This window comes from Alternaria metachromatica, assembly GCF_023757995.1.
Source record: "Alternaria metachromatica strain BMP 0045 chromosome Unknown scaffold_18, whole genome shotgun sequence".
Classification (NCBI taxonomy): Eukaryota; Fungi; Ascomycota; class Dothideomycetes; order Pleosporales; family Pleosporaceae; genus Alternaria; species Alternaria metachromatica.
In genome coordinates this window covers 672,790-700,325 of record NW_026055509.1, presented here as the reverse complement: position 1 = coordinate 700,325, position 27,536 = coordinate 672,790, and the positions used below count along the sequence as shown (strand labels likewise).

General features: G+C 53.6%; 10 protein-coding genes across 10 annotated transcripts; 5 read left to right on the top strand and 5 right to left on the bottom strand.

Moving 5' to 3' along the window:
- Positions 1–278: 278 nt before the first annotated feature.
- On the top strand, positions 279–3,046 carry J4E83_007473 (uncharacterized protein; the record flags this gene model as incomplete). Its single annotated transcript, XM_049334377.1, is given in 2 exon segments — positions 279–286; positions 304–3,046. 2 exon segments carry the CDS (start codon positions 279–281, stop codon positions 3,044–3,046), a joined length of 2,751 nt encoding a protein of 916 aa, XP_049186719.1.
- Positions 3,047–3,090: 44 nt separating this feature from the next.
- J4E83_007472 (uncharacterized protein) lies at positions 3,091–4,802 on the top strand (the record flags this gene model as incomplete). Its single annotated transcript, XM_049334376.1, is given in 2 exon segments — positions 3,091–3,097; positions 3,109–4,802. The coding sequence occupies 2 exon segments, from the start codon at positions 3,091–3,093 to the stop codon at positions 4,800–4,802; spliced, it is 1,701 nt and encodes a 566-aa protein (XP_049186718.1).
- An 871-nt stretch (positions 4,803–5,673) lies between these two features.
- On the bottom strand, positions 5,674–6,463 carry J4E83_007471 (uncharacterized protein; the record flags this gene model as incomplete). The annotated part of the gene is made up of 2 exons (XM_049334375.1): positions 5,674–6,052; positions 6,114–6,463. The coding sequence occupies 2 exons, from the start codon at positions 6,461–6,463 to the stop codon at positions 5,674–5,676; spliced, it is 729 nt and encodes a 242-aa protein (XP_049186717.1).
- A 3,349-nt stretch (positions 6,464–9,812) lies between these two features.
- Positions 9,813–11,324, top strand: J4E83_007470 (uncharacterized protein; the record flags this gene model as incomplete). Its single annotated transcript, XM_049334374.1, has 1 exon — positions 9,813–11,324. One exon carries the CDS (start codon positions 9,813–9,815, stop codon positions 11,322–11,324), a length of 1,512 nt encoding a protein of 503 aa, XP_049186716.1.
- A 115-nt stretch (positions 11,325–11,439) lies between these two features.
- Positions 11,440–12,206, bottom strand: J4E83_007469 (uncharacterized protein; the record flags this gene model as incomplete). Its single annotated transcript, XM_049334373.1, has 2 exons — positions 11,440–12,171; positions 12,198–12,206. 2 exons carry the CDS (start codon positions 12,204–12,206, stop codon positions 11,440–11,442), a joined length of 741 nt encoding a protein of 246 aa, XP_049186715.1.
- Positions 12,207–12,521: 315 nt separating this feature from the next.
- On the bottom strand, positions 12,522–13,314 carry J4E83_007468 (uncharacterized protein; the record flags this gene model as incomplete). Its single annotated transcript, XM_049334372.1, has 2 exons — positions 12,522–13,281; positions 13,310–13,314. 2 exons carry the CDS (start codon positions 13,312–13,314, stop codon positions 12,522–12,524), a joined length of 765 nt encoding a protein of 254 aa, XP_049186714.1.
- A 1,105-nt stretch (positions 13,315–14,419) lies between these two features.
- J4E83_007467 (uncharacterized protein) lies at positions 14,420–15,046 on the top strand (the record flags this gene model as incomplete). The annotated part of the gene is made up of 1 exon (XM_049334371.1): positions 14,420–15,046. One exon carries the CDS (start codon positions 14,420–14,422, stop codon positions 15,044–15,046), a length of 627 nt encoding a protein of 208 aa, XP_049186713.1.
- Positions 15,047–15,080: 34 nt separating this feature from the next.
- J4E83_007466 (uncharacterized protein) lies at positions 15,081–16,157 on the bottom strand (the record flags this gene model as incomplete). The annotated part of the gene is made up of 2 exons (XM_049334370.1): positions 15,081–15,902; positions 15,951–16,157. The coding sequence occupies 2 exons, from the start codon at positions 16,155–16,157 to the stop codon at positions 15,081–15,083; spliced, it is 1,029 nt and encodes a 342-aa protein (XP_049186712.1).
- Positions 16,158–22,308: 6,151 nt separating this feature from the next.
- Positions 22,309–22,859, bottom strand: CBH1 (Exoglucanase 1; the record flags this gene model as incomplete). The annotated part of the gene is made up of 2 exons (XM_049334369.1): positions 22,309–22,819; positions 22,852–22,859. The coding sequence occupies 2 exons, from the start codon at positions 22,857–22,859 to the stop codon at positions 22,309–22,311; spliced, it is 519 nt and encodes a 172-aa protein (XP_049186711.1).
- Positions 22,860–25,134: 2,275 nt separating this feature from the next.
- J4E83_007464 (uncharacterized protein) lies at positions 25,135–25,533 on the top strand (the record flags this gene model as incomplete). Its single annotated transcript, XM_049334368.1, has 2 exons — positions 25,135–25,139; positions 25,242–25,533. 2 exons carry the CDS (start codon positions 25,135–25,137, stop codon positions 25,531–25,533), a joined length of 297 nt encoding a protein of 98 aa, XP_049186710.1.
- Between the last annotated feature and the right edge of the window lie 2,003 nt (positions 25,534–27,536).

The window sequence follows — 27,536 nt, the reverse complement described above, 5'->3', positions numbered from 1 at the left end:
CATATCTTATGCGAAAAACTTCTTTGTCCCGCCGTCAGAGTACGGCATCGGTGAGCCGTCTCTCATCCGCTCCTTTCCCGACGCCCTCAGTGCTGCCCAAGGCGGCCGTGACAAGGTCGTCTTCGTCAACAACGGACACACTGGTGGCGACATTCAAGACGTCATTGCACAGCTATCCACCCAGGTCCGCGACGCTGGCCTGCAGGCCGTGACTATTCAGCAGGATGTTCAACTGCTTTCGACGTGCGAGAGCTCGCTGCGGGGCGCCAGCACATGCTATGGTGCAGTGTCCTTCCTTTCCAGTCCGAGCCAAGGCCAGGGCGAGAGCTGGAACTACACCATCCGATCCGACGGAGCGCTGGGAGAGGAAATCTACGTGGGCCAGGACGACAACGATGTCCAGATCTACATTCTGCCCTTCCAGCGCGCCATCGACCAGGCCATCGCCTCCGTCGAGGGCTCTGCTGCCATCCCCGCCACCGACGAGTACCCGTACACAGAGCGTACGCAGCAAGAATACGACGATCGCATCAGGACCCTGTACATGGGCGCACTCATCAACATCATGGGCGTGGCTCTGTACATTGGCGTGTGCGGCGTCACCTATCAGCTCACGGGGCAAATGGCCGAGGAGAGAGAACGCGGCATATCCCAGCTGGTCGAAGCCATGTCGCCCGCCAAAAAGCCATGGCACACGCAGTTTGCCCGTCTTCTGTCCATGCACATTGCTTTCGACATCATCTACTTCCCGGGCTGGGTCATTATGGGCGCCATCCTTTGGGCTCTGGCTTTCCAAACCTCCAACGCTGCCATATTGATCATCTTCCACATCCTTGCTGGCCTGTCCTTGACCAGCTTCTCCATCTTCGGCGCGGCTTTCTTCCGCAAAGCCCAACTATCTGGTATCACCATCGTCATCGTCCCGATCCTCCTGGCCATCATCGCCCAAGTCGCTGGACCTTTCAGCACAGCTGCTGTATACGTTCTGAGCCTGCTCTTTCCGTCCATCAACTACGTCTTCTTCATTATTTGCGTGGCCCGTTTTGAGCGACAGCTCGTTGGAATGAACCTCGTCCAAGCCGCGCCCGACTACCAGGACCACATCTGGACTACTCCCGGCATCGTCTTCTGCATATTTGCCATTATACAGACTTTTGTGTACCCTGTTCTGGGCGCTCTTGTTGAGCGCTGGCTCTACGGCACCGTTTCGGCCGACCGGAAGACTACAACGTCTTCGCCGGATCACAACATCATCCTGACAAACTTTTGTAAGCACTGGACTCCCAGTTGGTTTCGCAGCAACGTCCTTGCCAAGTTCGGCGTCAAGCCACCGGAAACAGTCGTCGCCGTGCAAGACTTCAGCATGAAGGCGCGCAAAGGCCAGATTATGGTTTTGCTTGGTGCCAATGGTAGTGGCAAGTCCACCACGCTGGACGCCATCGCGGGTCTCAACTCCATCACTAGTGGAGCGATCGAGATTGATGGCACCGGAGGCCTTGGACTGTGCCCCCAGAAAAATGTCATGTGGGATGAGTTGACTGTTTACGAACACGTTCGTATCTTTAACCAGTTAAAGTCAACCGGCACCTACGATACCAAAGATACCATCGAAAACCTGATACGCGCTTGCGATCTGGGGCACAAGATCAGAGCACAGTCCTGCACACTTTCTGGGGGTCAAAAGCGCAAGCTTCAGCTGGCCATGATGTTCACCGGCGGTTCAAAAGTCTGCTGCGTCGATGAGGTGTCGTCCGGATTGGATCCACTCTCGCGAAGGAAGATCTGGGAGATTCTACTCGCTGAGCGGGGTGACCGCACCTTCTTGCTCACGACACATTTTCTCGACGAGGCAGATGTCCTTGCCGACTACGTTGCCATCCTTTCCCGCGGTATCCTCAAAACCAAGGGTACTTCGGTTCAGCTCAAACATGAAGTCGGCGCTGGATACCACGTTACGTATCCGAAAGACGCTCCTGTCAAGCCCCCAGTGGATGCCATCAAGAAACCGGCACCTTCCGAAGGCATGCTACAGTACCAATTCGAGAACGCACTGCCCGCCACCAAATTCGTTGATATTCTGAGACATCATGACGTCAAGAACTACGACATTGTTGGCCCGACATTGGAGGATGTCTTCCTGGCCAATGCTGAGGAAGTCAAGGAGTACAACCTAATGGACGCTGACCACGGTGGGCAAGCTGGAACCCCAACGTCGGACAAGGATCGAGACGTACCTTCAGATCACTCTGACACCGACAAGACGCTAGAAATGAGCAAAGGTCGTGGCACTAGTCTACTCAGGCAGATACTCATACTCGTACAGAAGCGTATCACCATTGTCAAACGCAACTTTTGGCCCTACATATTCGCTTTACTCCTTCCGATTGTGGCGGCGGGACTAGTCACACTGTTCCTAAAGGATTACGAGGCTGTGGGATGCGATCCTGGAGCCAGCGCTAACGACCCTACCATATTCTCGCTTTCCAACGTAGACGATGTCCCTCTCATCCCCATCGGTCCGGCAAGTACCGTCGGTCCTGCTATCGACACCATCATTCAACGAACAGGAGTCTCCGAGGACAGTTTTCACCTCGTGGACACACTCGATGAATTCAACGACTACGTCAACACGCGTTTCCGCAACATCACACCCGGTGGCTTCTTCCTAAATGATAACGGCCCGCCACTCATGGCTTACCTTGCTAATGGCGGTGTCATCGGTGGCCTCATCACACTGAATACTCTCGACAACATCTTGACAAACATCACCATCTCCACACAGTACCAGCAATTCGCCGTGCCATTTGCTCCTAATATGGGCGACACGCTACAGCTGATCTTGTATTTTGGCCTGGCCATGTGTGTCTACCCAGCGCTATTTGCTCTATATCCGACACAAGAGCGGCTTAGGAATGTCCGAGCGCTGCACTACAGCAACGGTATCCGGGCTGTGCCACTGTGGCTGGCATACACGGCGTTTGATTTCCTGTTCGTGCTTGTGATCTCTGCCGTCACTACAGGGATCTTTGCTGCAGTAAGTTCCTAGTGGCACATACAAATCTGCATGGCTAACGTTGCTACAGGCTTCCGATGCGTGGTATGCACCAGGGTACCTCTTCGTGGTGTTCTTTCTCTACGGCCTGTGTGCGACGCTCTTTGCTTACCTAATCTCCATTGTCGTCACGTCGCAACTGGCGGCATTTGCCTTCGCTGCCGGAGGCATGGTGTCGCTCTACCTGATATACTTTATCGGTTACATGGCCATACTGACTTACGCACCCGCATACGCCATTGACTCCTACATTCAGTACTTCCACTGGACTGTCTCGTTGATCTCGCCCTCCGCAAGCTTACTGAGGACGCAACTGCTTTCTCTCAACTCTTTCAGCGTACTATGCGATGGCAATCAAATTCCTAGCTATCCTGGCGCTTTGACAGTGTACGGAGGACCCATTTTGTATCTCATTGTACAAATCATATTGCTTTTCACCGCTCTCGTGTGGTGGGACTCGGGCTACCGACCCGCGTTTCTCAACCGAGAAAAAAGCCGTCAGCAGCACTCGGAAGAGAACGTGGATACCATCCCTCCTGCTGTCGCTGCCGAAATGACACGCGCTGAGCAGAGCAAAGACAGCCTACGTGCGCTGCATTTACACAAAACGTTCGGCTCCAATCACGCTGTGAACGACATCACCTTTGGCATCCCCCAAGGCCAGGTTTTCGCTCTTCTTGGTCCCAACGGTGCTGGAAAGTCCTCGACTATCTCGCTCATCCGTGGAGACATTCATCCTACGACACACATCAACGGAGGTGGTGACGTTCTGATCGAAGACATCTCAATCATCAGCAAGCGTGCAGCCGCACGAGGTCATCTCGGTGTGTGTCCGCAATTCGATGCCATGGATTCAATGACAGTAACGGAGCATCTGTACTTCTACGCTCGCGCTCGCGGCGTCCCCGACCCAAAGACCAGTGTTGATGCGATCCTCCAGGCTACCAGTTTGGGGCGCTTTCACGACCGTCTCGCGTCCAAACTCTCGGGTGGTAACAAGCGGAAGCTCAGTCTGGGCATTGCATTGATGGGCAATCCGTCTGTTTTACTGTTGGACGAACCGTCCTCGGGTATGGATGCAGCTGCGAAGAGAGTCATGTGGCGCACACTGCTCGGTGTAGCGGCACCTGGGCGTGCCTTGTTGATCACCACTCATTCCATGGAAGAAGCGGACAAGCTCGCCACCCGCGTCGGTATCATGAAGCGCAAAATGCTTGCGCTGGGCACAGTCAGTGATCTAGGGCAGCAGTATGGCGATGCTTGGGTCGTACAGCTTGTGCTCAAATCTGCACCCGAAACCACAGAAAAAGAGATGGAAGCCGTAAAGCAATGGGTTCAGAGGAAGATTCCCGGTGTTCAGCTCGACAAGTGGGGTTCGCGAGGTGGAGGCCACGGACAACTCCGATTCAAAGTACTCAAGGCTGCTTCCCCCGAATCGACTGCATCGCCCGCGCATCTTGACAATGCTCAAGATGGCAAGGTCACCGAAGCAGAGGTTCACCAAATCAACACTTCGTCCTCAGCTGCTTCAGCATCTGATCTAGGCGGCATCCCCGGCCTCATCCAGTTGCTAGAATCTAATCGCCAAGAGCTAGGCTTGGAATACTACTCGGTTTCGCCTACCACCTTGGACGAGGTGTTCCTCCGTGTTGTTGGCGAGGAGGAGGAAGAGACGAGTGGAAAGAAACCAAAGGGTACGAAGAGGAATGGATGGGGTCGCTTCATATGCTGTGGCTTGCTGCCTGCTTAGAGTGTAAACACTGTCGCAGAGACAAGCTGCCAGGCAAGCAACGAGCAGTCAGGATAATGAGTGATTGGGAAACTTCTCCCTGAGCCTTGACGTTGTATGATACCACAGCATTTAGCTTCTGTATATAGCTTGTCTAGTTATCCCACTTTATAATAGTCGAGCCCTAGTCTTTTCGCCTTGAAGCTTGTTGAGCACGTTCCGCAGTCCTCACACGTCTTTTCCCAAATTCTCAGAATCGACTAGTGGAGTCTATGGGATGCTGGTGTTAAGATAACCCGACTTCGCCGTGAGTTCTCGGTAATCCTCAGCCCTTCTTTGTAGCGTCGCGCACCTGCTCACTCAACAGGCCATGTTGTATCACTCACTATCTGGTCGATATACTTCTTCCCAATAAAATTCATCATGCCTCTCATTTGAGTCATAGCTCTTACTGCTGTCGAACAGTGTCTCGGTGTATATTGCAATCTTCTCGGTACTGAGGTGCTGCTACGGGATTAACTGCTCTTCCTTTTCTCTCAGATGCAGCCAGCTCTCCAAGATATCGAAGATCGTTGAGTAGACTTCATGTCTTGACCGTTTGTTCAAGCGACCCCGGTCGACAAGCGTTGCAGTTCGTATGCGTGTTCATCAGACGGCTCTACACACATAGTCAAGTCCAACCCAGGTTGCGAATGAGCGCTCCAGACATATCGAGGAAGACGCACATGTGTGGTGACTCTGGGGCAGGGGAACTCTAAAACGGATTTGAAGATTTATTTACTTATAATTATGTAGACAACGTAATGTAGGCTGGCCTGCAGCTACTATAATAGAGGAGATATAGATATATAGCGCATCATGTGAAGAGGAGTCTACACACCGACACTGGGGTCTAAGAGATGAAGTACTTTGCTTGCACCGCGCGAGTGGCAGCCCCCTTAGTAGCCCCCTTGGCAGCAGCAGCAGCAGCAGCTCCTGCTCCTGCTCCTGCTGCCGCTCCAGCCGCCGCACCACCAGCTGCCATGTTGCTCATAACAAATCGCGCGGCCTGAGCCGCGTTAGCACCATACGACAGGTGAGGTGCCAAGATGATAGGCTGGCCTGCACAGATGAGGTCGCCAGGTGCGCAGATGATTTTAGTGTTTGCTGCTGCGACTTTGCCGACCGGTTTGCCGTTGTTTGGGTCACCGAATATGACTGCGCTAGACACAAATGCCGAGTCCTCGGCACTAAGCATATCAGCAGCATTGTGGACAAGCTGACCACCTTGTCTAGATCTCTTGTTAGACTTGCGAATCATGTGAAAGATATTGAGGGCAGTGTGTTACTTACGAGTAGCCTGCCATTACTAGTGTAGTGTCCGGGCATTGGGCCCGAACCTGTCCGACCATCTGTGCCATGAGCTGGCTGCCTCCTTTGTCTCCACCAACAAGAAAACCAGGCACATCTGCTGGGTACTGGATGCCCTGAACAGCGACGTTACCAGCACCTCCCATCATCGCGCCAAGAGCGATAGCAAAAGGTGGTCCAGCAATTGAACCCATATTGCCCAACTCAGTCGTTCCGCGGGCAAAGAGGACAGTCATGGGCTTGCAGCCGCCGCCGCTCTTCACATCATTTTGTGAGATTGAGGCGAGGGCGGCAAGTGTGACTGATGGTAGGAAAAAAATAAGGAATTTCATAATGATAGAGTCGTCTCGCTATGTTCCGTCAAGGAAGCGATATTAGGGTATTACAAAGTATTATGCGAATATGGATAAAACAAGTACGGGTATTGGAAGAGAAGATGTGGAATGTATGGACTGCTGTTCACCACAAAAAGCATGCGACAAGCCCCTTTATAGTATCATGTAGCAAGATGCCATGGTTAACGCTGTTCATTTAACCACCGCTTTTTATGAGTTTGAACATGTAGTATACTCACCTGTCATGTTTTCACTTGTTTTCCAAAGACACATCAAACGTCATGCCAGACCGCATGTAGCACGCATACTGGCAGTCAAGAGTGTCGTGCGACATATTCTATGAGCCCTTCCATGTCGGTTCAAGCTCGTCGGGAACGGGGTTGGGGCTAGAGCTACATGCCAGTAGCCGTTGTCCCCACGCACCTGGCCAGGTCTGCGACAGCTGTTGCCGAGGTGGACGAGCGATGTGCATGGGCAGCAGGAACGATCGAGGCGACGAGCTTCATATGGCGAAGCTGCCATGAGATTTGTGGCGGTGTCTCCTGTCCCTGAGTCTGGTGCTCTGTCGTTCGCGTTCCTTGTCGTCAACTGCCCTCTGGATTGCGCTCAAGGCTCCCGACTTTGCGCTTGGACAATGTGAAGGGCCAATCGCATCCACATAAGTATGTCTGAGCTGAATCAGAGTTCTCGACATCTCACAACGTCATCGGCAACCTGGTGTTCGGCCAAAACCATGTCTCATGACTTTGGGAGTTGTCGCATCGCGTCACATGCTGTGGCTGTTTCAGAAACCCGTTCCATGCCTCCACACCTCGAATCGTCGTGCGTTCCAGAGTCCAGGCCAAGCAACGTTCCAAGCCTACGGTAGCACAACATGCCGGCGATGGAAACAACATGGTGCGCATATATCGTCGCGAAGATGCCGCGGTCCGCAAAAGCTTGGTGGAGTCTTGCAGTCAGCCATGCGGCCAAGGACTCGGGGAAGGGCGATGTCGAAGTAGCTGTGGGCCGACAGATCATGGCCCAACATCCTTGGCCACTGCTGTGAGTCTGCGCTGATCAGGCCCGTGCAACATGTCTCCATTTTGGACGTGTTGAAAAGGGCTGAACGCTGGTAGCAAGGCGAAATAAAGGGCGGCAGTGCCTCTTTGGTGTTGCGCGTTGGCCGTAGGAACCACCCCGCCTTCGCCCTAAGAGGAAGGTGCTAGCGACTGTGCAATATCCCCGTCTGTGGTGGTCCATTTGTATAATTGTCTACGACGCAGCCTCGAGTCCAAGTGTTGGTAACACACAGGCAACATGCCTCTTCAGGTCCACCGCATAACCTCGGCAGCCGACTTTGAAACCTTCGTCGCCATACAGATCGCCGCCTTTGCCAACGGCGGTGGTATCACTTCCCTGCTCACGCCTAACCCCATCACCGACGAGTACATCCAAAAGTCTATCGAAAAGCACGTCAAGTCTTGGCGCGACGAGCCTGACGTTGTATATCTCAAAGTCATCGATACCGACGCCCATGGCAAGATGATCGCAGGCGCCAAATGGCGCATCAACGAGCGGGAGCGCAGTGAGGAAGAAGCCAGCAAGATGTATCCAGTGCCAGATGATGAAGCCAAGGGAAGACAGGGCTTGCTAGACTTCATGGTATTCCTGAGTCGAGTAAGAAGGGAGTACATGGGAACGAAGCCCTTTTACTGCTAGTATCCAGCGCGCTGCGTCGGAAGGTGTTGCTGACGGACAGCAGTTTTGCATATCCTCGTAACGCACCCAGATCACCACCGCCGAGGTGCAGGATCTATGTTACTTGAGTGGGGTACCAAGCAAGCGGACCGCGCGAGACTACCTGCCTTCTTGGAGTCGTCCCCGATGGGCAAGCCTTTGTACGGGAGAATGGGATTTCAAGCTAAAGAAGGTAAGTCTTGAGCCTGAAAGCATACATGTGCTACTACTTCTGCGTGTATGGCACACGCTAACTCTATGCTCTCAATGCTACAGTGGTCACGTGGGACTTGTCAAAATATGGCTTGGAGGGGACAGATACCAGTACAGTGATGCTTCGTGAGCCCAGCATACACGCGATATGAGGTGCTATAGATGCGACCTCGTGTGAAAGAGAAGCCGAAGGTTGTTGGAAATGGCGGGTAAGGACACGGCACCTCCAAGACGTGTGCGCCCGCACTATTCTCTCTAGCAGCCTCTCCACGAAAGCGACGTCGCTCCTTCTACATGATATATCTGTTCCCCACGCTGACTTGGACTTTCACGCCTCTTTTGCTCAAAGCCTCGACCCTTCTTGTGAACTCGTTCTGCTCTTCACTCTTTTCCAACGCCAGAACCTTCGCGGTTTCCTCCAAAACAACTTCGGTCAACTGGTCCATCTTATCTAGCGCAGCTAGGAAGCGCTCACTCATATCTCCGCTTTGTTTGCTTTTCAGAGCAATGCAGGGCTGCACAAGAACAAAAGCCTTGATCTCGGAGATGGCTAGTCCCGCACACCAAAAGAAAAGATCCGCAGTCTGCAGGCCAAGGAACTTGAGGGAGAAATTGGCGCAAATGTAGGAGAGACATTCGGCCCGTATCTGGCGACAGACGCGGAAGGCAGAAAGATGCAGCACAGATGCGGCGAGATGCTCCGGCTTAGTGCAATTTGCGATCACGAGCGAAGAAAGCTCTGGGTAGATGGCCATGGCGTAGATCATATTTCGTATCTCGCCTGGTAACTCGAGAAATGCACCGTGTGTCTTTTGTGACTGCATTGGATTAGCTGTCTAGATTGACTCAGTAATGACACGTCGGGTGTATGTTATGTACGTGTGACGCTAACCCACTGACGCGGAGCTGTTTGTGGCGCAACCATTTGGTCCTCATCGTCTTCATCATGTGCCGGAGAGAGACGTTTCTGGTGGCAGGACAGGGACAAGGGATTGATACAGCTTTCGCAATGATGGGGACTGCGGGCAGCTGCCGCCTTACCGCATTAGGATAGTCCACCTTGATGATCGCAGCGCGCCTGGGTAGCTCTCTTATTAAGGCGTGACAAGCAATTGCGGAGTTCTCGGAGGTGCCAAGACAACGTCACAAGTTTGAGACAGCGACTTGGAACTCTCGCTCCTCAACCAAGCTCGCCACGATGCTCTCGCGCGCGTGTACACGCTCAAGCGCTTTCCTGGGAGCTCGCGCTACACCATGTCCTTCTGCTCGCCCCCCACCAGTGCTGCTCCGACGCGGAAAACGCACCAAAGCCAGCTATCCCGATGGGTCGGAGCACGATGCAACGACGAAATCCAAGCCCTCGCTCCTAGGCCGGCTCAGAGGCTCACGCTCCATCTTCGAGGATGACGCGAAAATGGACCAGGCAATGCGTCCGCTGTCCGATGCCGAACTCGAACGCGACGATCTGCCCGTCATCAACTGGTACGAGCAGGACTTGGACAAAGGCACGCCGCAGCGCCTGATTGAGCGCATAGCCACGCCCGAAGACCGCAAGAAGGACAGAGACATGTACCTGATGATAGAAGAGTCTCGGAAGAACCCCGACCATGACGACGCAACTTTGAACCGGCGGCTCATCGACAGCCTCCTGACAAATCCAAACTTCGCCGAACTGACGGATGAGCTCCAGCTCATCAAAAAAGGCATCAAGTCGAGGGAGGAGCTCCAGCAACTGAAACAACAGGGCGCTGCCAAGGCAGAGGCAGAGAGCAAGCAGTTCAACGCCGGCTTACGGATGGCGACACTTGAAATACTACAAGACGTCCTCGAGGACCCGGACATCGGAGACGCAAAGGCCGACCTGCAAGCGTGCATCGACCACATGCCTGAGGTGGAAAACATAGACAATCCCGTGTTCCAGGCTATGCTGAACAAGGCAATGCACAAGCTTGAGGGCAACGAAGCTATGCAGAACAAGGTCGCCGCTATGCGTAAACGCCCCGACTCCGAATTGGAGCGCGAGTGGCAGACTTATCAGAGAGAGACCGAAGACGCCATTGCTCAAGCAGAGACTCCAGACGAGGACCTGACTATGGCGACACCCGAAGACATGCAGGACGTGGACAAGCTCCTGCACCAGATGCGGGATGTCATGAAGTCGTTGGGTGGCGATACCGGGCTCGAAGCCGAACTCGACGCAGCGATCAACGAAGACTCCACATCGGGTCAAGATGAAGAGGGTGTGTTCGAGCGTGAAATGGACCCCCAAGAATTGGCCGAAGAGCTGAAGAAGCTCGCCCAGTCCAAAGCATCGCAGCCCGGAGAGCTTGTGGAGGACGAAGAAGATGTTCCCGCTGAGCTCCAGGCCAAGGTTGACGAGATCATGAAAGACCCGAAGCTGATGGAGAAGCTAATGTACATACAAAAGCTCATTTCCGAGAACAAGCAACAGCAAGGCGATCTGACTTCCATCGCCCACGAAACTGCGCCTGACCCCTACCAACTCGCGGACAGCCGCACTGCGCCGCTCAGCGAGCGTATGGCTGCTGCCCTCCAAGACCCAGAGCACGTTGCCGCTCTCCAACGCCTCCGCGTCGACCTTCCCCCACCGTTCAACATTGCGCCCGCCCTGAAATCGTTCAATAAAGCCATTGAGCTTGCCTATATCGGCGCAAACGATGACATCCGCCGAATACTCTGGCGCTCGTACCAGAAAGCGCGATCCTTGCCCACGTTCCTACAAAACATTGGTGACGAGGCGTGGGACATACTGTACTACTCGCAAGCGGTCACCTGGGGAAGTAACCAGAACCGAGAGAATCATCTCAGGATGCTGCTGGCCGACCTTGAGAGCATAGGGAGAGATGGGCCACCTACCCATCCCAGTACGCTCGCTGATGGAGGTGTTGAGCAACTAAACACATGACCGGCCTGAAGACCAGGTGTAACTGTACGATATGACGATTTATATATGATACCCCACCCAATATATTCGCAATGGAATAGCCCTTTGCAAACGTTGCGCTGTCTTTACAACGCCCTCATCCGCATTCGTTTGCTCCGCCATCTACCTTTGGTCTCTGATACCAGCTCTCATGCAGATAATCTTTCTTTGGTCCGTCCACCTTGTATCTGATCATGAACCGATCGATCTTTGCACCACGAAACTTGAATTCGCAGTCATTTTGATACGTGTCGGGATCGCACCAATGGCAGCCCGTAGCCATCCAGCCGCCAGCCTGGTCATCAGGCGCGTGGAAGCGCCAGGTATTGAATAGCTTTCCGACGCTTTTTTCGTCGTCTTCAACAAACCATGCGGTGATCTCATCGCTTGTTTCGTTGTACCGATAGACGTAACGACGGGTCGCAGGGAATGACAGCCCAGCGTCCATGGTGAATGTCCCTTGTTCGATATACAAGTATTCGGAGGCGTAGGTCGCTGCATCGGTAGATTGACGCGGATGGAAGTGAGCTGTACCCACGAATGTGCCACCGGGTGTCTGGGTGCGTGAATCAATTTTGCGCGTCATCTTCCAGACACCTTGCATGCCTGCGAACACGGCCGCTGCAACAAACCGAGCATGCTCCTGGGATGCCTCGAGTATTCCGGCAACTTCGCTGACTACTGCCTTGGCTTGCAGACTGCTATCTGTGTGTCGATAGCGCGATGGGAATGCGGGACCCGATTGGCTACCGAATAGGGTGTCGTCACGTGAGACGCCCGTTTCTCGTGCGAACTCTTCCATTAGTCCAACGTAGTCGGCCATCCAGAACTGCGGCACTTGCAAGGACCTCTGACCCATGGCATTTTGCATATGCCTCGTATCATCATACGTGTACAAGGCGGATGAGAGAGACGCCGACTGCTCAGGCTCTCGTTTGGCCCAGCGTTGTGCCAGAAGTCGAGCCTGCATTTCCATCACGCCCCAGTAAGGGCCTTCGTAGAAACCCACGAACCCAATTGTAGGTATTTGCTGCGAAAAGACGGAACCACGTGACAGGAGATATGGTATGCGCGGATTCGGGTTGTCGCTGCCGTCAGCGAGAAGGGATTGGACACGGGCGTCGAGCCAATCGAGGTCGGCTTTGTAGCCTGTGGCTTCAATGATACCGACCACATCACTCAGTCTGCTCTCGCCCTGTAAAGTGTCAGCCTTTTCGATGCGCCTAGGCTCTCGAGTAAGCGGAGTACCATAGCTTTTGCGCCTGGCCCATGGAACCAGGGCTCGTATTGGCCAAGACGAATCTCTAGGCAATCACCGTTGGCTGCCTGCTCGACGTGTTCAACCCATCCCCGGACTGGCACAATGATGCCACTTCTGACAAACTCCATATACGTGTCGGTTATACCGGTGTAGCCAGGGTGTTGTGTCTGGGTCGCCGTGTACGCGAGCTCTGAGAAGCCGACGTCGGCGTGATGGCAGCCTATACTTGATCGTAAGAAGTCGTGGCCTTTCTTTGCTTTTTCTGGTGGAACGGTGCTGATAGCTGCAGAGATGTCACCATGGCCGCGACGGGACAGGTTGTAGAGAATCAGATCAAGGGGAAGGAATCTGGGTGCTGGCTTGAAATGCCCGTCGTGGGTCTGAGGGTCTTGTGGAAGGTAGCGGGGCAGGCAGTAGAAGGGACGATTGATGACGTGGAAAACCCTGCTGTCGGCGTGGGAGGATGTCATTCCACCAGGCGAGTGCTTTGCGTTGGAGATCTGAGAAGCAGCCTGAGAAGCAGCCTCTGAGCCGCTGATGCCGCCTCCAATCACGACTATCTTGCCGGGGGTTTCGGTCAGGGCAGAGAGAGTCCGAAATCGTGAGGAGTGTTGGATGTTTGAGAGAGGGTGGGAGGGAACGGGATTGAAGGTGTGGGCTGGCTTGTTAAAGAAGCCGCTGGCGACGACGAGTCGATCAAAGGTACGGCATGTTAGCTGACGGGTGCCGTCGGCACTGACCACTCTCCAAGTATGATCTTCCTGCAGTGATGCGCTGACAACTCGGTGCTCGAGGAGTATGTCGTCAGTTAAGCCAAGGGTTTCTGAATACGCCGCAAGATAGCGGCCCACGTGCCTAAAGATGCATGTACGAAGTCAGTAACTGTCTCACAGCATGCTGTACACGGATTCTACCTGCCACGCTTTGGGAAAGACAGGCGGAACAGCTAGTGGATCGGCAGCAGGGTTCGAGATATCTACATGTACCGATGTCCAAGCCAGATCAGAAAAGGCAACAGTGTATCTGCTCAGGTTGGTGCGCATCTCCGGACTGCACTTGTCGCCAAATTCCCCGCGGTCATGTCTCCACATGCCGCCTACACGGTCTGCGGCCTCGTAGACGGTGACTGCGAAGCCGTGCTGTCTGCAGATGTGTGCAGCCGCCAGACCTGCGGGCCCAGCGCCGACGACGCAGACGGCCTGTTGCTCGACCGGGGCATCCATGGCCAGGACGGGGTTGGGAATTCGGGGCAGCAGTGTCTGAACAGAGGCTATTCGGCGAGTAGGCCAGCGTTGATGAGGGTGGCCTTGATGGTCTGGAACTGTGTCTTTCCATGCTGGGCAGGCGTTAGCAAAGGGCCAGGGCACGCTGCGGGGGTTCTGGGGCGGCGGACTGAAATCAGATATCGGATGTGGCCCAGGTCAGTGACGGAGCGGTGTTGGTCGAACTCGGAGCGTGCAAAGCGGCGCATGTCTCGTCGTGCGCCTGCGTCGGGGATGCTGGCGGTGCTGCGGACAATGTCTCGCCACAGGGCCAGGGCGCGCTGGCGCTGGATGAACTGCAGGACCGTCAGCGGGCGTGGCGCCGGGCCGGATGCGTCGTGGGACAGGTACGTGGTCCAGGCCCACGGGAGCTTTTCCTCGTGCGCGCAGGCGGGAGGGCGGCTTGGAGGCGACGGTCGCGTAGGCGCGCAGCATGGCGGTGCGATGTGTCGAGGGCGCGTCCCAGTGCCCAAGGTTGGCGGTGGGCGGTGGGCGGTGGGCGGTTGGCGGTTGGCGGGCGGCGGGCGGCGGAATCGTCACCTCACCTCACCACCATGCACTCGCCCCAGGCCCTCGCGCGCATGCAGACGGTGCAGACGCTGCTGCGCCAGGACGCCGCCCTCAGTGCCTACGAGGCGCCCCAGCGACCCTGCCCCGTCGCGTTCCACTGGGTCCCCTCTGCTCTCGACCTCCGCCCGGGCGAGCTCGACGCCTGCCTCGGCCTCGTCCACGCCACGTCGGGCCACGACTACGCGGCTTCGGCCATGGGCTGGGACCCGCGCAGGAAGCGCGACGAGATGCTCGACGCCGACATGATGTATCTGCTGCTGCGCCCGGCCCAGGGCGGCCCCGACGCCATCCTCGGCTTCACCTCCTTCATGTTCACCCACGACGACCCCCCGCACCACGACCGCCCCGTCCTCTACATCTACGAGATCCATCTCCACGAGCGCCTGCGAGGACAGGGCCTCGGGTCCCGCCTCGTCCAGTTCGTCGAGAGCGTGGCGCGCGCATGTCACATCCCCAAGACGATGCTGACCGTCTTCACCGCAAACACGCGCGCAAAGAGCATGTACCACAGCCTGGGCTACACCAGGGACGAGTGCAGCCCCGACGACAGGATCACGAGAAACAGCGTCATCCCCGCCGAATACGCCATCATGAGCAAGTCGATGGACTGAACACCATACATTGCTAGTCTTCATCAGCCCATCCTCACTCTACGGGAACAAACACCCTGTCAATGTCCGGCCCCCAGCCCTCATCCACCCCGCCAACCTTGACTTCGTTGACGCCCTGCTCCACGTTGACGTGCACCACTGAACTTGCCGGGCCTCCTCCCCCGTCTGGCAAGAACGCCGCCCTCTGCGATTTCCCATTCACACTGATGGCTGCATACCTTTGCTGCTTGTCGCCGTTGAGATGCTTGATCCTTACAGTCGTGCGCGTCGTTGCTGAAGATTCCACCTTGGAAAACGTGGCGGACCCCGAGGGCACGCCGCCAATGTACCCAATTGCCTTCGAGCCCGAGCACGAGGAGCATGCTTGAGATATAGCTCCGTTAGCAAGCTCTGCCGTCTCGCCTTCGTACATGTTTTCTTTGGGCCCGGCCCTGCTGGCTCCAGTACCGGGGTCCAGGATCCAGTTGACAGCGTTCTTCATGCTAGCCGTCGTTCCAGATATCTCAACCGGTAACCATACGTATGTGCTTCTCATCAGATTTTCACTGTGCCATCGGTCCCCCATGTACACGTACCCATCCCCCACAGACAGTACAAAGCTTGTTTGAGAAGCGTACGTGTTGGACCCAGAGTCGGCGAACTTTTGCCACGACGACCATGGACCCGAGAGAGACGTCGACGTGCTGTAGTAGTTGTCATTCGGGCTCCACCCCGTAAGCTGCGAGGCGAACATGAAGTAAACGCCTTCGTGTTTGATCATGGCCGGAGACTCGTATTTTTCTTTCCAGACGTAGACATTGCTGGAAACGCTGAGATAATCATCAGACAGTGCGTTGATGCGTAGGCCGTTGCGGCGCTGGCTTCGTCAGAAACAGATCCCTACTGTGCTACGAGGCAGTCATACGTCTTCGGTCAGTAGATAGCCCTTGCCGTCGTCATCGACAAACACGCCAGAATCTCTACTCTCGAAGCCCAGTGGTCGCTCGCTGCGTAGATACGAGTACTTTCCGCAAACGCTGTCGCCTATTGCGACCCCAATCTTCGCCTCACCATAGTCGGCGCTGTCAATGTGAGCCCACAGGACATACTTACCCGTTCGCTTGTTGTGCATAACTTTTGGTCTCTCAATAACACGATCGGGCCCTGTGTCGCCAGATGCAGTCCGCGAGATTAGAGCGCCTTCATAAGACCATTCGACAAGATTCGTAGACGAATAGCAGTTGATGTTTGTGAAAGCGGTTCCGTTTGTTTTATCTTCGCCAATCCTGCGGGCGCATCAGCACCGGTAGAGGCCGCCCTTGCGCGTAGAGCTATTTACCAATACCACTTTTCGCCATCTTTGATGATGCCGGCGCCGTGAGCCTGAATGTGCTGGCCTGTGTTGGTCTGGTCTAATGTCAGTTGCCAATATGCTCATGGGTACGACGAAACGCACTGCTGTCCAAGTCGCGCCAGGTACAATCTGGAGCGTCGCATTTACGATCAAGCCGGACAGGCCAAAGCCTACGAGTCTGAGAAGTCGCATGGCGGTATTGTAAGATCAAGTCTCAGATGCCAGCCAGAGCAATTGTCTACGCAGAGTGCCTGGAATTTATAGGCGCATCAGCAGATTCTCCCGTAAGTTCCTGACAATCAGCCGACTCGGTCGACCGCGAAAGGCTCGTCGCTCATTGACGGAAAAGGGGCACTGCGCTACATAGTGTCACGAGCAGACATGACTGTTTCAATAATTCTGGTGGCGTATGACTACCGGGACAAGGGTAATAGACGAGTTGTGGGGAAGCTTTAGTCCCGGAGGCTATGCTTGATCGAACGTTACCCGTGTACTGCACGTACTATACTGTAAACTCTGCACACGACGCTGCCTTGGTATGCATCGCCTGGATTGGCAATCACCCGATGTCCGTGGCTCTTTCAACATGGATACACACTGGCCTCGGTAGCAATGGAACAGGCCGCCCTCCGAAGCGCAGATACTACTGGAAGGGGAAAGCATGCCGCATCCAGTCGGCACAATACTGCGACCGAACCTTGGAAGCGATGGGACATATGGGCTAACGTGTGTATGCTCAACGTATAACTTGGAATGCCTGGAAACAGTACCGAGGTAGTTTGCACCGGTCGAAAAAGGCACGTTGCTAGTTCTGCATTGGACAAGATGTTTGCTGCACTCGTACCAACGTTGCACCTGCGCAGGCAGCGTACGCAGCGCACCCACGACAGCGTCTTCGGGCTTGCTCATGCTTCTCGCCCGCAGTTTGACCCGCTGCTTCCTTTTGCGAAAGCTTGCCAGCGCCACGACCACATCCTTCTGGGCGCGATTCCACGTACATCAGATACGGCCCAGCAACCTCAGCAATGATGTAGCGTTGTGTTAAGTTTACTGATCATGCATCTTCAGGGAACCTAGGTACCTGGATACTCTACAAGACATCAGAGATTGAACGTCAACAGACGACCATCGTTCACGTCCCTGATTTGAGCCATTCGCAAGTACCTTTGATGATCGGATAATTGCGAAGGGCCAACGACTTCGACATATTCCATACATTTGGACTGTCTCAGTACAATGCATTCCAGAATGTCCAGCACGTTGCGCTCTCATGTAAGATAACGGCACATCGTCTAAATAGGAGATTGTGTGTTTTCAAATCAGACGCCTCAGTTTCACACTCGAGCAAACCCGTGTAAGAATACCGTAAAGACTTTGTATCGAATCGTTGAGCAGCAAGCAATATTCCACAGGCGCCAGGGAGCTTCCGAGCTAGCGTTTCCCGGTAGATCCATCCTGCTACTTTTGTCACAACCTTTGCTTACGTTATTGCACAATATCCTTGGCTACTCCGACATAGCCAGATCCATTCTCGATCCATGTATTCTTCCAGATCTGCACCAGCTCTTGCGAAAGTCTTGTCATGTCGAGGTTCCTCTCACTTGAACTCGCTAGTACCTTCCAGCCTTGCTCGTGTTCTGCGCTCACATCATCGATCATGTATGTGTACTTGTCGAAATTGTCGGAGCCCGCAATGAGCATGTCATTCACACCATTGGCGAACCCGAATGTAGCGAGAACTTGGTTGTAGCTGACCCAAGCGGCGTCTGTCATGGGAATGCTGACCTTGTAAACGATATTGGGAAGGATGCCATCGCGTTCGACAACAGTGTGTAACGAGTCGGCCATGTAACCGTCGATGAAACAATACAGTTTTTCCCGGTCATCCTCACAAAAATGGACCCCTGCTCCGCGAATCATGCGGAGGGGGGCAATGAGAACAAGACGTTCCCTTGCCTTGGAAGCAGTCAGTCGCGCAACTCAAGCAAGAAAAGGACTTTGAAGCTTACATCAGGACCAGGTGTAACCGTACGGCACAGTGAATCGGATTCAGGTCTGGGCTTCATCTCGTATGCAGGCGTCGCAAGAGGCGTCGAAGTGTAGAGTGGCGTTATGCTGTGAAGAGGCGAAGGCGAAGATAGCCCCGCAAAAGAGGCATGCGAATTTGATCTACCAGGAGGCGTGTCTCTGCCACCTACGGTATGGCCAGGGATGTGATAGTCGAAGGGTGACCGGTATGATCCCTTCTCCCATCCATGCTTTGGCGCACCGGGCGGGATCAAGGCAGCCCGCCGAATCGAGTTGGCGACTTCAGATGCAACCGAACCTACAGCGGTTGTATGTTCTGGACGAAGAGAAAGGGAGGGCCTCCGCGTGTGTACGAGGTTGCGCGCGTCGGCCAGCCGGTTGCCAAAGCCGACGTCTGCAAAACGCGTATAGTTGCGGTTCTCCACCAGTCGCGGAATTGTCGGTGAGGACGCTGATGGGGAAGTAGAATTTATGCGAGGGGGGACCGACATGCTTTCCTGGTTGCTGATGGCGGAGAGTGATTGCAACGCGTGTTTCGACTTCAATTTGATGGTAAGGAGCTGGAGCAGAAGCGAAAGGGGAAGCGAACACTCTAGAAACACGCTCTCAACTCGCTAAGAGGAAGCAGCCAAGCCTGTGACTGTTTGTGGTGACAAACAAAAAGCTCCAGTGAAGGTGTAGCGCCATTCATTGAACCTTCAATATGTGTTCTGCTTTGGGAGAGGCGACATGATCGATCTAGTTGCACGAGAAAATATCGATGGATTTCGTTGTCACTACAATTTGTTAATGATATTCAGATTGTGGTCCGTGTTGTTTACCTAGGTAGTCACTAGCACTAGCGAAGAGGACTCGACACCCGTGCTGCTATATCCAGTATAGTCTGTAGAAGCCAACTAACATAGTCCCAGTGTGAAATTTGGTATTCAGCCACCGAATGCGAAAGCTTCCCTTCGCCTTTAGAAGAGAGAACTCAGATTCGATCGCAACTTGATGTCTATACTGCTTCCTAGACCATGCACTGGCGTCATATCAAATGGCGGGCACCATGGCAAAAGCGCCATCTGTCGGTACTAGAGACTTTCAGGGCCGAAGAAGCAGCGAAGGAAAGCGCTGTTGTTGTTCGCAGAATTCGGGACGGGAATATTGAGGTATGTCCTGAGTGTTTTGATAGAGTCTAGAACATTTGTTTCTCTAACGCTAGCCAGTATGTCACTTGCGGCCGTCTTGAAGACCAAGCAAGCATTTGGAATCGTTGCAAACGCTCACTACGCTACCTCCAGAACAGGCCGCGGCGGGATTCATCTCAACAGTACTTTGAGCATGACTCTAGTTCAGTGAAGAGCGGTGGAGAGACTGTGACAGTGACCGTAAGAGAAGACGCGCACAACGAGGAAACACAAGAGTCTGGCAGTGAGCCCTGGGAGGGCGACTATACTAGCCTTCTAGCCGAGTATGGTATACGATAGTTGCTCCATAGTTTCCTGATGGCTCCTCCGCCTTTATTGCGTCTTATATCATACCCAGGTAGTCATGTACACCACCACATTCTGTACTAGATAGACACTGCAAAATTCATGTAGCTACCAAGAGCACGCTTTGTCACTATGCTATTTGGATAATGTCTCTGCCGGTGTTGTCAGATAGGAAAAGCGATATGATAACGCGGCGAATCCCATCTGGGTACCCCCAAAGCAGCGACGAAGACAAGATCAACTACACCAGCATAAGTAGCTAGGAAATGGGAAACAATTTCGCATTCGAGTATAGATCTTCCAGTACTCCAATCACGTACGACCCTAATCTGATAGTATCAATGCTTGACCGTAATGAAATTGAATCCGGGCCTGTCTCGTTTTAGCAGCCGTACCGCTCATAGATGACGTATACTTTCCCTGGCCAAGACATTTCCCACCTCTGGATGTGGCCTCTGAAGTAAAGCTCTCATCTATCCCGCTCCTTGAACCGTCGACTCAGCTCGTAGAGCCTTTACAGCCGTCTTTAGCCACTCTCTCGCTCAACTCGCGCGTCCTGCCTACGAGATGGACTCGCGGCTACCACACCCTCGCCAAATTCAAGCACAGCTCCAGGCACTCGGCGACGAAATCCAGAGCATCCGCGAAGAACACGATGGCCACATTGTCGGGCTAAGCCAGCGTCTGCAACAAGCTGAGAACCGCCAGCGACAACTCCTACATCAGCTCCAAATTGCTACGAACCGCTTTCCTGGACCGCCTGGCAGTAGTCACAGTGGTTACTCGAGTTCGACTGCCAACCTGGATAATCCTCTCCCTCTCTCGGAGTCTCTTATCGGTACTGGTCGCATCACAACACCTCCACGAGCACATACCGGTGGCGCCACGAGTAACGACAGGTATGATCGTACCCGCTTATTATCATCAGGGGAGGCTTCTTCTAGACATAACAGCTATTCTAGTCGCCCATCCCCTGTTCAATCGGTGGATGCGAATGCTACACCACGCGCACGACACGCTGCTCCCCCACTGAACCCAGTCCGCCCTCAGCAGCCAGTCATTGGTAGTAAAGACAACGCAGCTTATCTTCCTATGGTCATGGAGAATATCATGTCCGAGCACCGCCGCCACAAACGTGAGGGCACCTTGAGATCTTGGTGAGATGCTCTCTGAGCGAGCGCTCATGAATGAGTGATAGTGGCTAATGCATATCAGTGGATTCGTTTTTCCAGAAGGGCGGACCAACGATGTCAAATGCTCTCAAGACTCTTTCCATATACCCTGCTTTCGTGCCAACCACTTCTACTATTGCCGACAACACATGCGTGTCATCCCTGGTGGGAAGACGGTTTGTAGCCATAGGAACAAGCAGGACTGCTTGGTGGTGATATTTGGTACGTGTTCCAAACGTGGCTCTTGTGCTCATACGTCAAGACTGTTAGTAACCATCCACAGAAGATCACGATGACTGGGACCTGATCGTGGATGCTGCACTCGCGGCAGGCAACCTTGGCAACAAAGGAGTGGATGTCGAGGATCTGAAAGAGGCTCTCTTCCCTCCTCAGAACTACTCTGATCGATACATGAGCGCCCCTGGCTGATTTGGAAGAAGATAAAGTACCCGGTGGTATGAGAAGGGTTTCAGGGTGAGGAAGGGCAGAGAAACAGTTGCAGCGGTGGATCAGCTCTTCGCGTAATCCCCCTTATGACCCTATCTGAGCAACTACATCGAGCGTAGTGTTGCATACAGCCTGAATACGCACCTAGAGACAAACATTGAGCGTATCGAGTGTCTTTCGCGGCACGGCCTCGGTGTCTTGGAGATGTTCATGTCTAAGGCAAGGTTCGGCGTTGTGTGTCGTTGGCGATATTTCAGTTGCGCATCCGGGGCCATTGATCCCACGTAAATCATGGATACAGAGTGTGGCGACGTTGGGAAGGTTTGCTGAGCCATGCTTGGTGTCGTTAAGATTGTAGGTTGCCACGCGTGGTCCATGTTACGTTTTTTGGCAACGCCAACACGCAAGAAGAATACCTACGCACGGCTGCGCGACGCAACCAACGTAGGTGTTATCGTTCAACGGTCGGACAAAGCGCGCTCACATTTGGACGAAGTCGCCCATGCCCAGCTGAGTTAGACGAGAAGCGCGCGTCTTTGACACGCGCTCATGACGCTTGGGCCTTGTCGCGTGATTTGTCATCCCTCAACAAAATATCAAAGGGGGCCGGGGTGCACAGAAGAATTTGCTCCACATTGCAAGCTGCATGCAGACGCGCCTTGGATTCTTCTGCCAAGCGAACGACTATCGCTTCAGTACGCGACAAACCATGTGTATTAGACCACGCTCTCATGTCCCCCGTTCTCCCGACCTCGGGAACTGGAGGTCATCTTTTCCGCTGCAGCTCCCTCCCTCCACTACACTCCCTCAACCGAAGGTCGAGTTCAGTGGCCCGAACTTGATGTTGCTGTAGACAACAGTGGCATCAGCATGTTGGCTCTCAATGTCTGCCGGCACACCGCTCGTCGTCTCGCATTCTCCCCTGCCGGTACCTAGATCCGTGTCTGGATTCTTGTCTGTGGGATACGTAGAGTCAAGCCAAAGCATGTTGCTGTAATGGTCATCCCACAGGCTCATGACGAGGACCATGCCGTTTGCGAGAGCCTTTGCCATGTTCGCCATACCGCCCTTGTCTTTGAACGTGTATGTATCGTGGAACGCAGCTTTCTGTTCGTCGCAAAACTTAGTTGTGATGGAGTTCCCGTCTACGCCAGGAATAGTAGATGCAGGCTGCGCAATAGTCTTGCCGTTCTGGACATAGAAACGCTTGATCTCCATAGCGTCCCCGGTGCCGACAAATTGTGTGACCACGGTGAACTTCTTTGAAGTGTCTACCGTCTTGCCCTTGCCATAGAAGTCTTTGACACCCATGCGGTAGCTGTTGAAGTCACAGCCGTCAGGATCGCAAACCCCGGCATAACGGTCGGCCGAATAGGTACCTCCGCAACCGTCGCCGTCACAACGAGACTGCTCGATTGTGGAGCACGAGTGTGGGGTAACGGCTGTGCTGACAGCGTTCGCTTCCCAGATGTCCATCTCTGCGCAGCACGAACCATGGCCCCCAACCCCTGCATTCGCATCGTTGGAGGATGGCTGCCAACCTTCGACATTTCCCTGCAGCATTCTGAGTAGCTGAAAACCAATTCTTGGAACCGAGCGTGACTTACCTCGCCGTTGATGAACTTCAAATCCCGTGGGCACTGGGCGTCGCAGTACCCTGTGCCGTATTTGGCGCCAGCCTTGTTCGTCGAGAATTTCTTCAATCCGCCATCTGCATCCATTGAAACAAAGTACAAAGCGCCATTGAATCCGCATGGCAGATTCGACACGTCCACATCGAACGTGAACTCTTGGTTGCCGGTAAACTTAAACATCTGTTCAAATCCACGGATCAGTTGAGTCACTGTTTGTACCTACGAGAACGTTACTTACCTCGTAAGTCGTATCATCCTTCATAAGATACGTCCGAGAACCGATGTTTGTGGAGTAGGAACCCTTCGTGATGAACTTCAACTTCAGGGAGTTACTGCCCGCGGTGATGCCGTATGTGCCACTGTAGTCTGCACCGTCAACGGCACAGTTGGCCGCACATGCCTTATTGTCTGGGCAGGCAGTTGCGTTCCACTCGTTACCTGTGTAACAGTTGTCATAGCTAGTCTTGTGTTAGCAGCTGAGTCAACCCAACAGATTGTGCCTATGCCATTACCCTCCTTTGACATGAAGCCATCGCCAATTGGCGTCGATGACAATTTTACCGTTCTTGGTTGTGCAGCTACCCTTGGCGGTGCAAGACTGCCATGTCATTCCTGGATGGGTTTCGGTTTGCTGAGTACCAACAAGCTGTGCGTGAACGACGTGGTAAAACCACGCGGCAATGACGAAGTAGTGATACATGCCCAGATGGTGAGCAGTACAGGCTTTGGGGTTTCAGTAATATCGTGGGCAAAGACTGACAAAGGGTTGAATCAAGATCATGGCAAGTGCATCGGCAGGCGTCTCTTATGTCCCTTTTCGCGGAGCCTTCTAATTACCCTTGGGCGTATGTACTCTATGTTCCATCTTTCAATCAATGTGTCAATAAATGCTAAACCACGCTTCGACTGCTGCAATTGGTGTTCAAAGCCTTTTCTCGCATACCGATAATGCGCGGCCCCTACATGCCATGTCGAGATTCATCTCACAGGAGGCTAGAACATGTCCGACCACAGACGCGGACAGCGTATGAGATGAATTGACTGCTTAGTGCGACGTGGACACCCGTAGGTCTATAGGGCAATCTCCACGCAATGTAGGAATAATTAGACATCGTCATCGGAGTCAGAGGGTCACTCGGACAGGCGATGTGATGCAACAGCCCTCTTGTTCGGCTGTCTACCTGGCTAAGCATACCAAGCATCTTCAAGCTCACTGCCATGAGCTGGGCGCTGAGCACTATTAACTGGGTATTTCAATTCAACGTCAAGAGCAGCTCCTGCACAGATGCATGCGCCTCGGCGCCTCAGACCCGGACCCGTAACACCCTGTAAAACTACGACCAGAATGCGTCTTAGGTCTTCGATGGGTCATGCTGTCACTGCACAGCGGAGAGTTCAAATGCCGAAGAAGACATGAAGGCAAGCCAAGCTGATCATCAATTATATGAAAGACAAGTACCGAAGAGGGGTAGATTGACGATACTATTGATACCACGAGACTGGTAATGAGACATGACCAGCATTCCCCGCATTGGCACAAAGAGGACCCTACCTAGGTATGCACGGGACCCGATGAGTGCGTCGAAATGCCGGCGATTCCATTTATTAATCGTCAGCACTGGTGACGCTACACTATCGGCAGGATGAGTGAATGCTACCTAGCTGGAGGTACCTAGGTATGGCGGCCTGAGCGTACCTGGGGACGCAATGGTTAACTGGGTCTGTTGCATCTCCGTCTTATATCCGAGTCTGTGCGCTCCAACCTATTGCCTCATCTCCACCTGATCTCCGCCTTGTCCGACCTCCAGCTGTTTCGCCATTGTCAACGCGCATCGCAGCCCCTAGTTGCCATCCGTCATATGCCATGTCCGCTCCCGGCGCCGAGTGGATTAGCGACAGGTCTCGCGAGGAATCCCCAGAAGGTCACGATGGCTTGTCGCAGCGACGCACGAGCAAGAAGCGCAAAGTGTTGTCGTGCTACGCTTGTCGCAACCGCAAGATGAAGTGTGATCGCGTCTTTCCAGTATGTGGCCGATGTCAGAAAAACGACAGAGGTCACGAGTGTACATATGACCCCCGGCTACTTCAAGAGTCCCACCGTGACAGGGGCGCTGCGTCTCTTGCGCTTACAGAGCTGCCAGTCGAGAGCGAGCCCTCCTCGGACGCATCGAATGCATTACACCGAAAACTCAAAACACAAGAGAGACGAATTGCCATTCTGGAACAGAAACTAATCAATCGAAATGGTGGTGGTAACCCCCCGCAATATGGGGAGTTTGTGCCCCATGAACCCAAGATCACAGAGGAAATCATGTTCAGAGGAAAGGGTTTCAGATCCCAGTTCAACGGCGCAACGAGTATCATGAGCATGATCTCCACGGTACAGTCCCAAGCCTGACGTCAACGTGATAGAAACTGACCACCACTAAGTATCACGAGCTACAAGCTTTTACGCGAGAGGCTTTGACCGTCGATCACTCCATCATGCGTGTCAAAACCGACTTCAAAGCCTTTCGCGATCAGAGGAAGAAGTCTGCGAAGAGGCAGGCCACTAGATGCTCTGACATCGACTCTGAAATACTCGCTATCCTTCCGGAGAAGAGCATAGTTGATACGCAGGCGGCTCTCTACTTCCAAACGTGGGAAACAAGTTATAGAATCCTGCACGGGCCGTCGTTCTGGGAGGATTATCGAAGTTACTGGGAATCAGATCGGGACGGAAAGGGACCGGTGAGCTTCGCCGTCTTGCTCGTCTTGCTCGTCGCAGCCACGAAGTGCCTTAACCCGAAAGATGATGTGTTTGTTGGTGACACGACTGCCGACAGGCAAGCGGCTCACGAGCTTATTAATTTATGCGACAGCTGGATCGCTGATCAGCCGCGCAAGCGGGTTACTTTAGCTTTGTTCCAGCTACAGTGCCTGTCGTTACTCGCGAAGCGTGTTAATTGCGTGCGCCTGAAGCAAGACTGGGTCGCATCGGGTGACCTACTGCGACTCTCCCTTGCATCTGGTCTACACCGTGATCCCTCTCTGCTCGGACATGGTACGATGACAGCTTTCGATGAGCAAATGAGGAAGCGTCTGTGGATTACCGTCATGGAGCTGGAGCTCCAGTCGTCCGTTGAGAGTGGCATTCAATCTTCGCTCTCCGGACTATACTGGGACTCGCCTATCCCTGATAATCTTGGCGATGAATCCTTTTCGCCAGATATGCAGCACATGCCGGCGGTACGTAGAAACGAACCTCGGAAGAAAGCGTTCCCTGTGAGACTGACACCGTGCAGTCCGACGAGAACTTCACATCAGCTTCGTACCTCATCGCAACTACAAAGTCACTTCCACTCCGTATCCATTTGACGCAAGTGTTAAACACCCCTTCCAGTGCTCTCGATTACGACGACGTGCTGCACTACGATGCACGGATCCGCTCTGCATTGGCCGCACTACCCGTCTGGAACGATGATCGCGCACTCGTACCTTCCGCACTCCTCCAGTTGCAGTTGCGACAGTATCTCTTATTGGTGCACAAGGCCTACGCCAGACTAGCCTGCACAGACAATCGCTACTTATACTCGTTCACAACTTGTGTAGAAACGTGCAGTTCTTTGGTCACCACGCACGATCGCCTGCTATCAAGAGGCGTTCTAGCGCTGAACAACTTCCGCAACGACGTCATCAGAGCTGGTCTGACACTTTCGCAGATTGTCTACCACAACTGCACTCTTCGAAAAGTTAAATCGTCCCGTACCCCTGCAACTGATTCTACGAATCACAGTGCAGACCATCACACTCATTTTGCAGACCTGAGTAGGCCACGGCGCTTGGCAGCCTCCGATACACGTCTAGACCTGTATCTCACGGCACTACCGCAGGAGTCGTTCCTTGCAAGAACACTATGTATATCTTCGATGGACATCCTAGAGCGAACGAGACAGATATTTGAGATCAAGGTCTTCCGGCTTGGTACAGGATACATGGAATGCTGGCTGTAAGTTCTTATGTCAACAATTCACAGCAAGAATTCGCTGATTTTGGTTCTCGTATGCACAGCATGTCGGCTGCAGTAGGCATGCTACCTCCTTCATCACCTGCTACATCCATAGCCTACATCAACAACATTAACGATGACGTACTTTCAAGATGTCACAAAACGCTCCACTGGTTTACCTCGTTGGCTTTCAGAGTACTAGCTCTACAACAAGATCCCCTGAGTCGCTTGGCGTCTTCCCTTCGCAGTACCATGAGTACTAGGGAAGAGATCGTCTCGACGTCAATGACCGCTGAGAGTGCACCTACCACGTCACCAGATGGGGTTTGCGTAGAAGCCAACACAAGTAATAGTACCAAAGAAACGTATGGACCATTCGATTCACTACAGGACATACAGTCAGATATGAGCGG